The sequence below is a fragment of the Taurulus bubalis genome (genome assembly GCF_910589615.1).
Source record: "Taurulus bubalis genome assembly, chromosome: 13".
In the NCBI taxonomy this organism is placed as follows: Eukaryota; Metazoa; Chordata; class Actinopteri; order Perciformes; family Cottidae; genus Taurulus; species Taurulus bubalis.
The window spans coordinates 2,881,481-2,891,563 of NC_136601.1; the positions used below are offsets into that span (position 1 = coordinate 2,881,481).

General features: G+C 41.7%; 1 protein-coding gene across 1 annotated transcript in view; it reads left to right on the top strand.

Annotated features, from left to right (window-relative positions):
* Positions 1–1,066, top strand: part of htr4 (5-hydroxytryptamine receptor 4) — a gene marked incomplete at both ends in the record, with an annotated part of 95,423 nt that extends 94,357 nt beyond the window's left edge. The window contains one exon of the mRNA XM_079228452.1: positions 979–1,066. Within this exon, the coding sequence (XP_079084578.1) occupies positions 979–1,066 (88 nt within the window). The remainder of the gene's footprint in view (positions 1–978) is intronic.
* Between the last annotated feature and the right edge of the window lie 9,017 nt (positions 1,067–10,083).

Below are 10,083 nucleotides of genomic sequence, written 5' to 3' on the forward strand. Positions count from 1 at the left end.
TCCATTCATACATTTACACAGAATGTCATTCACCATTCACAGTACATATCTCACACACATGCACACGCACACACCCGCACACACACACACACACACACACACACACACACACACACACACACACACACACACACACACACACACGCGCATATACAGAATGTCACTAATCATTTACAGCACACACACACACACACACACACACACACACACACACACACACACACACACACACACACACACACACACACACACACATCCATTAGTACATTCCTATGTTCCTGTTTACAGATGGGATCCATTATAGTTTAAATGACCCACAGCAGCGACAGGGTGGACACTGGTGGACACATCCTTTGTGTTTTCTTGCATGAACAAACTAGTGTTGATATGAAAGCATGATAATGTGTTTTTCCTTTTACCTTTTACATTTTAACTGTGAAACTCTCTCCATAATGATGAAACAGGATTCCTAAAATGTTTTCAAGCGCAGTCAGACTCTTTAGTTCAACCCCTAATGAGAGGACCCTAGAGTTCTGCAGCTCATATGACCACGATATGAATACCAGTATATACTTATATACCTTGTTTAAACTTATTTTCAGCATAAATGTGATAAAAAGTCAAGAGTCAAAATTCTACGCCGCTCGTCCTCGGGTCCGCGGCAAAACGCCCAGCGAGCGTGAAGAGGATCGGACGAGCAGCTCTTGAGGAATGTGAAGGACTCACAGACGTCCAGACGGAGATTAATGGCTTCATAGTTAGACATGACGAGGACGGGGCCGAAAGTCCATTTTCAATCTTCTTCCTCTGCAGTTTGACTTGTGGGAAACTTTTGGCTGTGTTTTTGCTATATTACTTCCAAAACTATGTGTTTGAAAGACAGAATTGTCTGCAGTCTTGAGAAGATAGATGCAACCATGTGCATCTGACAGTGTGCGTGTAAATACTTTAAACGTGTCTCGTCCTGTTTCCTCGCAGGTATTCAGTCCTGCAGAACGGGAACCACGCGGCGCAGAAGAAGAAGTCTCTGCACGCCGTCACAGAGTCCCACGAGTCCTGCTTGTGACCGGCGCCGCCTCCTCAGCCACTCCTCCGATGACCTCGGCTCTCGCCCTCGCAGCTGGAATCAGATGCTACGAAAGAACCAGAACCCCGATTGGACTTCAGGGGGTCCAGGCGAGGAATGTGACTTTTGCAACAACGAAAAAGGTGCATCTGGTTTTGAAGGTTCAGTCGAAACTCATCCGGTGGTCTTTGAAGGTGGGAGGAGGGACCAAGTGGACTGGAACTAAACCAGTTCTCTGGTGCTCCCGTCTGCAGAACCACAGAGACTGAGCTGTCCCAGTGGAACTGACTCAGAACCAGTACGGGGCTGCGATCCCACCAGCAGGCCCGCTGGTCGCTCTGCTCGTCTTGTGGAGAACCGGCAGCTCGGCCTGGAATGTGGAGGAGGAAGTTCACAGCGCGATTAACTGGGAGTCGTGGAGGGGAATTATGTTGCCAAAGCTATTTGATATTACACGCAGAGGACCTATTGATTACTATACGATGCTCCCTGTTGTTGTTTTCCGGTACAAAGTCAGAACGACTTGACAGATATGACAGGGTTGTTCTTTGTAGAAGGAGGCAGAGTTTAGAAGAATATTCATTTTTGCTGAACAAAAGAAAAAGTCTTGACACAGAGCTGAAGAACCTGTATGTCTCCCAGGTTGAAGTTTTTCCAGCTTTAATAAACCCTCACTAAGCTGAAAGAGAAAAGGTGTTTGCACGGCTGCGTTTAAATCCCTGACCTAAACTGTCAAAGTGCATTATTACCGCGGCCGCTAGCTCCCGCGGCCGCTAGCTCCCGCGGCCGCTAGCCCCCGCGACCGCTAGCCCCCGCGGCCGCTAGCCCTCGCGACCGCTAGCTCTCGCTCCACGAGGCTCCGGCTGCAGGGAAAGTTCGGGGATCACGACTCATTAAAAAGCTGCTCATGAATGATTCAACGGTGGGGTGATGATGTAGGAGAGCCGTACTGACTGTTTTTAATACAAGGGTTAACCGTGAGTGTGTGTGTGTGTGTGTGTGTGTGTGTGTGTGTGTGTGTGTGTGTGTGTGTCCATGTCTTCATCGTGTGATATTTGCATGTATGAAACTCCCTTTTCCCATCATCCCTCACACACTATTCCCTCCTTGCTCCGAGGAAACTTCAAAGAATGTAGAGGACATGTTTCCATTGGTCCGTGTTCATAAACCCAAACAGCAGTAGGACACAGCATCTGGAGCCAAAGCAGATCTAAAAGGAGTGACTGAATATTGGAAAAACACAACTTAAGATTTATGCTAACGTTGCTTTGTTTCTGCTGGATGTGCAAACACACTACTGAGAAACACCAAAAGCTTATAAACGTGTGACACGTGACATGTCTGTGAGTCTTTCTCCGATCAATACATCGAAAAGCATTATTCCAAGTTTGAACTCATGTTGGTTCTTTCAAACCAACTTTCTACAGATTGTACGCACACATGTGCAGAAATGTTTGCTGCTCAGTGACAAACACGCATCTCTGAACTGGGAATTTGAGTTCATAGAGAAACAACAAATTATCCTTTTATGGGTTCAGATTTCTCATCTTGAAACAACAACTGTATTATTTCCAGAGTGTATTATTAACGAGCATAAAACAAGGGAAGGTAATGTATATTTTTGGGGTAATATTTGTTGAAATTGTAGAAATCAATAGATCAACATGGTAATTGTGGCTGTCGTAAAACTGTAATAAAGCAGTCCAATTATTTCATTCTGTCCCAAATAGTCTGGAGGGCCGAGCTGCTTTCTCGCTTGAATTAGCGACGTTCGCTGCTTTCGTAGGAAAACAGTTGCCAACTCTTTGTGAGACATTTGAGACAACCTGCAAGAGGAAACTAGATAAAAAGTACAAATAAAAACTGGCAGTTTGTTCCTTCTTCCACACAGAGGACGGCAATGAGACTCACAAACAGTGAAGCCAAAGCCGGCACCGAACCCTCCAAAAAGAGTCGAGAAGGAACAAACGCAGCCCTCAAATCAGGTAATCAGACGACAACACGGTCGAGCCCTGATGATTCTCTGGCACCGAGACGAAAAAAACTAAACAAAAAAGCTCTTGACTGGAAACACTGGGAGGACGAGGTAATTACAAACCGCCATTGACCCAGTTCAGCAAGTCAGGGTTCAGAAGGAAACACCCAATCTGAGACAAGCTCTCATGTTACTCCAGATGCATAAATATGAGCATCTCACATCACACGAAGAGAGAGAGAGAGAGGGAGGGAGGAAGAGGAGCGTCAGATGAAGAGTTCACTTCTTCACCAGCATGTGAAAACATTTCAGTGAATCTCCGCATTTCTTTAGCCAGAAGACGTCGGTTTATGAGACGAGAGAGTCCAACTTAACGATATATTAGTGCGCCGGAAGAGCTGAAAATCTATATTTTTAATAGATACATTTATTTTTGTTACTTTTTAAAAGGGGTCCTGTACGTACAATTTACAAAGCCAGTTGATGTGTCGCACCAGTGATCATTTTCATCTGCAGGAAGCCGCTCATCAGGCTGAAGCGTCCTTGAGCGACACGTGAATATCCATCAGTTTCTGAAGGAGATACTCATCCAAAAATCAAAAATCTTTTGGAGTGTCTTTCACCTCCTGCAGTCTCCAACTGTAGTTTCGTTCATCAACTTGACTTTTATTATATCCACATACACGTCTCAAACCATCTCCTCCAAAATACTGCAGCTCTCCGCTGTCTCCCATCCTTTAAAGTTGCATTCTCTTTAATGCCCACCAGGGGGCGACTCCTCTGGTTGTATAGAAGTCTATACTTCATGTGTTAAAGCTGCATTCTCTCTACTGACCACCAGGGGGCGACTCCTCTGGTTGTATAGAAGTATGTGCTTCTTGTGTTAAAGCTGCATTCTCTCTCCTGACCACCAGGGGGCGACTCATCTGTTTGTATAGAAGTCTATACTTCATGTGTTAAAGCTGCATTCTCTCTCCTGACCACCAGGAGGCGACTCCTCTGGTTGTATAGAAGTCTATGCTTCTTGTGTTAAAGCTGCATTCTCTCTCCTGACCACCAGGGGGCGACTCATCTGGTTGTATAGAAGTCTATACTTCATGTGTTAAAGCTGCATTCTCTCTCCTGACCACCAGGGGGCGACTCCTCTGGTTGTATAGAAGTCTATATAAATGACTCTACTTCTCTTGATGTATTCTCTCAGTAAACATTGTAAACATGAGTTTATGTCTCAATCTCTAGTTTCAAGTCTTCTGATGAACAAGTAGAAGCATTTTGTAGTTTTTGATCGACCCGTTCAAACTGTGTTCTTCCAGAATGAAGCACAAGCACTTTTTTGAAGTTATGAGAGGCAAAGAGAGTAAAAAAATTCAGAATCCCTTCCAAAAACAAGCTATGGGAGCATTGGATATTATTTATTTTCCTATATGTGTTTAATGTTGTTATAGTAAAATCTAAATATTTTCAATTCAATATTTAACTCTGATTGTGAAACTGATGCACTTAAAGGTTCAGTCAGCTAATTTGTCAATGTTCATTTTTTAAACTTTTCCCATTACGGAGAGAAAGTTTTACAGAATGTGATGAGAAAGCAAAGAGTGCAGATTGTACATCTTTAAGAGCATTTTTTTTTTTTTATAAAATAAAAATGATTTTTCCTATAAAATGTAGAGCTGAAAAATGTGCATATTTTCATCAGTTAACTGTGAAACGTGTAGATAAAAAACATGACATAGTATATTCTCACTTCAGTTTGTTTCACTTAAAGTATCCTAAAATATTTTGCTCCCAGAATAAATTGGCCTGTACATCCGGATGAGTTTGGATGTCCACAGCTTTTTTTGGTCAACTTTTCTCCACAGTTTAATATTCCAGAAGCATAAACTGCACATACTGATGCTGCAGTTTCCTTGTCTCCTTCACTCTGTCCTTCACTAGCTGACCTCTCCTCAGAGGAAGCCACACGTCCGTAAACAAAGACCGCCGAATATAAACAAAACAAAATTCGGTTCCACAGAGAGAGGTTGCAAATTCAGCCTTTTTTAAATTATGTTTTATAAGCAATCATTCATGTTTTCAGCATCTTTAAACCCACAATTCTCTTTTCAAACAAACTTGTTTGTTGTTTTTCCGTAAGTATAAAAGGAGACAGACTTTGCGGCTTGAGTGTCGTGCTTTAAAAAAAAAATGTTTTCCTATATTCTGTCCAATTTTTTCTTCTTCACTTTGCTGTTCGATAGTCGCCCACTTCCTCGGCTGCAGTTTCCATGACATCTGAGTATGCTGAATGTCAGGCGGTGTGCAAGTCCATTGTGCGTGTGTGTGTGTGTGTGTGTGTGTGTGTGTGTGTAGGAAGCACCTCAACAGTCTAAAATTAGGAAAAGTCAAGCTCGCCCACCGTCATGAATTTAATGAGCCAAAGAGGAAGACCATTTTTGGAGATTTACCAAACGAAAAAAAAAAAATCAACAATAAAATAAATCTGAGCGCTCGAGTTATGAACCACTCCGAGAGATTCAAAGGGTCATGGAGAAAGGCGAGAACACAGCAAACCTCCTAAAACTACTTTCAAGTTAGAAATCTATATTTTTTCTTCTTCTCACTACTTCAAGAACACAGTCGGAGCATCCGTCCACCTGTGAAGGATTCCTCAAAGAGCCTCAAACGTCCTCAAAGAGCCTCAAACGCCTCAGTTCATTGGTGGTGTGTCTGAGCTTCCTGTTGCTCGTCATACAAAGCAGAGGGATGGTTTACAGCCAGCAAACACAGCACTCCCACTAACACAGACCCACTAACACAGACCCACTAACACAGACCACCTAAACACACACAGACCCACTAACACACACAGACCCACTAAACACACACATACCCACTAAACACAGACCCACTAAACACAGACCCACTAAACTCGGACCCGCTAAACACAGACCCACTAAACACACACAGACCCGCTAAACACAGACCCACTAAACACAGACCCACTAAACACAGACCCGCTAAACACAGACCCGCTAAACACAGACCCGCTAAACACAGACCCACTAAACACAGACAGACCCACTAAACACAGACCCACTAAACACAGACCCACTAAACACAGACCCGCTAAACACAGACCCACTAAACACACACAGACCCGCTAAACACACACAGACCCGCTAAACACACACAGACCCGCTAAACACAGACCCACTAAACACACACAGACCCGCTAAACACACACAGACCCGCTAAACACACACAGACCCGCTAAACACAGACCCACTAAACACACACAGACCCGCTAAACACAGACCCGCTAAACACACACAGACCCGCTAAACACACACAGACCCACTAAACACACACAGACCCACTAAACACAGACCCACTAAACACAGACCCGCTAAACACAGACCCGCTAAACACACACAGACCCGCTAAACACACACAGACCCGCTAAACACAGACCCACTAAAGCATGAAAGATTCTCCTCGTCACCTGAAGTCGACTCCGTAGCCTTTTTAAAAGCCTTTTGCCTCCTAAACATCGCTCAGTCACCATATAACGTGTGTCTGTACAATTCATCTCCAAAATAATGCTTTTTTTGTTTAGTATTTGGGGGAAACTGTTCCTGTAGTTGATGGTTCAATATTTCTGCAAGAAGAATAAAACAGACTCCAGTGAACAAAAGGGGGGTTTGTCCAGAAGAATTGCCCATTAACGTTCTGGTTTCATTCTTTTGCACATTTTCAAATGCTGGAATATAAACTTCATGTCACAGGTAATATTTGGTACTGAAGCCTCTTTGCCTTTTTTATTTGCAAAAAAATGAAAGAATAAACCTGCCTTCTTTAATGCCAGCCACTGTCTGAATCTCACTGAAGAACACATTTAAAGGAGTAATTTAACCGAGAGGTTATTGCTTTGTTGTACAAACACAGGACTATAGTTTGGACCCTTTATTCTTAAAGACAGAATTATAAAATGACATAAATGTGCAGCAGGATTTGGACGATGGCTGCCATGTTGTATTCCCTGTCACATGCTCTGTATCCATCTCTTCTTTTAATTTATTTCATTTATGTTTTGAAGCTTACAGCATGAATGTGTATATAGAGAGAAAAAAAAATACTCCAACAAATTGTCCAAAGGAGCCAAAAAAAAAAAAACTTTTATAAAACTCTTCAGTATTTATTTTGACAGAACAAAATCAGTATTTTCATGTATGAAAAGAACATAAAGACGCTTCTCTTTCAGGGAGCTGAAATGTGTTTTGACTTTTTTCTGTTGCTATGTGACAGTTCTGATAAAAGGCTGATTAAAGATTTAAGAGATGTTGATAATCCTGTTGACTTTCTTTGTGTCTTCGGTGATGAAAGCGTCATTAAAGCTTCACTCAAAGGGTTCCCGCTCGCTCGCCCATAATCCGCTCGCTCTCGTTCTCTCCGCTTCCTGTTTTGTGAGCGAAACGTTGACGACTCGGGAAGATTTAAGTCATCGGTTCAGAGAAATAAATCTCTGAAAGATGAAGCAAATAAAGAGATGCTAGGATCTGGCTCACTCTTTGTATGTCAAATTATCGTTTTTATTATGAAATCTTTTTGATATTGCTTTCTGCAGACTTAAGGAGAAGAAACGCATCTCATGCTTTGACATTAATTCTTTAAAAATATATTCAATTTACAATTTTATGAAATTAAATCTGTGAAAACAAACATCTGTGAAGGAACGAGAAAATGTTTAGCATTCAGGATTTAATGATTCATTATTATTAACAGTTTTTATTAATAATTTTTTAGTTCATGATTTTAAAAGTACGGAAGCCCTGAGAAGAAAGTGAGAAATGTGTTCGAAGAGATGAAATAAGTGTTGTGTTAATAACTTTTAAAGAAGCCCTTAGATTTTTTTAATCTGCAACAGGTTGGAGAAAAAAAAGTTTTGCCAGATGAAAATCTTTTTAAGTGTTTGTTGTTGTAATACTCATTCTGACCACAAGAGTCTGACGCGCATCAATGCTCCATGTGTTCTATTCTACTTGCTAACGCACAATATTTATATTTAATATTTACCTATATGTACCTTTTGTTTGTGAGGTTGCTCAGAGACATATATAACTGTGTCTCATGCATGTACTTCAACTTATTAAAAGGAATATTACACTGAATACAACACTTATACTACGAACTTGTATCCGATAACTTAAGTCATAAACACGAAGCAGAAAACTTTAGATCAGACCCTATGAAATAGTTCAATGCGATCACACGGTCGGCGTCATAAAAGTGTCAAGCAGCCTGGATGCCACACGGCCCTTCTTTATTGGGTCCAATTTATTGGGAATATTTATTATTATTTATTGTGTTTGAAACGTGTCTCCATCCCTCGAGCCATAGGGTAATAATCATAGTGGAATATAAAGGGTCAATTATATTGCTTCTTTTTTTCACTGTCCTGTAGTTTTATATGAAAGACGGCGGGAAAAAACTATTCTTAGTGCGTGCATAAAAACTATGCTTTTGATCCCCAGCTATGGCTCATGAATGAGTGTCAACAGCTGAAGGAAGAGATCTCTTCTTAGATGAAAGCTGAATATAATATGTGTCTGAATGTATCCAAACAGACATGTTGTAAGACTCTAGAAGCTGCGAGTGACACATACATGTTATTCACATTAGGGACACAACAAACATGGTGATAGTTTGGTTCCTGGAAGCCGTCACAGTAGAAGTGTTGTGTTCAGGGTCTACAGGAGCATCAGCAGCTCATCCACTCTGAACGGCAGAAGATACACAAACAAATGGCCTTGTGCTCAAAGTAAATACAGAAAGTGTCCTCTGGGGTGTTCCTATAAAAAACATGTACGGCTCTGTGTGCTCTGGAGGGCCGATGAAGGCGATGAAGGGCCTTCCAGTGGAGACCAAGTGAGGGGAGTGTCCTCTGGGGGCCGTTCCAGTGCTGGAAATGAAAATAAATGATTTTCCATCGGAGGAGATGTGATGAAACGTCTCCAGGGTGCCGAGCCGAGGGAGAAAACATGATGAACATACTCCTTCTGCTTTACCCCGCTATAGATTATGTAAATTGGCTTTAGATATAGTCCTTGTGTGTGTTTACACATTTCCTCCTTTACTTTCGACACATTAACACTCATCCAAACTGGAAGGGAATCTTTTTCCGCATTAGCTGGAGACGTAAACTAGCTTGAGATGAAACTAATGGGTCTTTTTTATTGCTTTTCACTTGTGAAACAAAGTTATGAATGATAGTTACATAATCTAGACATCTCTATGCATTATAAAAAGCCCAGAATAAATGAATAAAGGAAGAAAATAACTCCTTTCTTTTATAATAACTGTCTCCGGCATGTGGCTGAACTCAGTGGGACTCCTTCCTGTTGTTCTGTCTTTTAGTGACAGTCGGTGTGAAGCTGTAAATTAACGGCCAGCAGGGATGCTGAAATGCTAATTAATTAATAAACACACAAATACATATTCTACATCTTTTGACTAGTGAATCATTGGAGTTCAGCTTCCCTTTGCTTTCTGCTCCACAAACTGTAACTTCTGCAGAGCGTCGATATAGAAACCTGCAGGATAAACATCCTCGGAGAAGCACACGTGTCATCCAGCACGTATGAAGCATAACGTGTTCTTGTGTTGTGTTTCCCTGGAAGTGTGCGGACAAATGTGAGGCTTCACTCGTTGCGTGTTTGAAGAGTTTTGACCCCTGACCCCTCTGGTTTATATTATTTTACATTTCTAGCGCCCAGCTCAGCATTTATTGCCCTGTTTTCTCTGCTGTATTGCAATGAAGTTATTCGTAGCTACATGGAAACAGGCTATGAAATGCTGGGAGGATGACAGGTGTTGCAATTATGTTTTCTATCAGGATAAAAAACCACCTGGAGCTCTTTGGCGTCTCACTTTAACGTATTACTGAAATCCTTCTGATCTGCTGAGTTTGCTTCATTTGACCTGGACGTGTTGCTGCTGTTTGTTCACTATATTCTATATATAATTACGCCATGCTTATAGAAAATGCATGAAGTACAATGTTTCT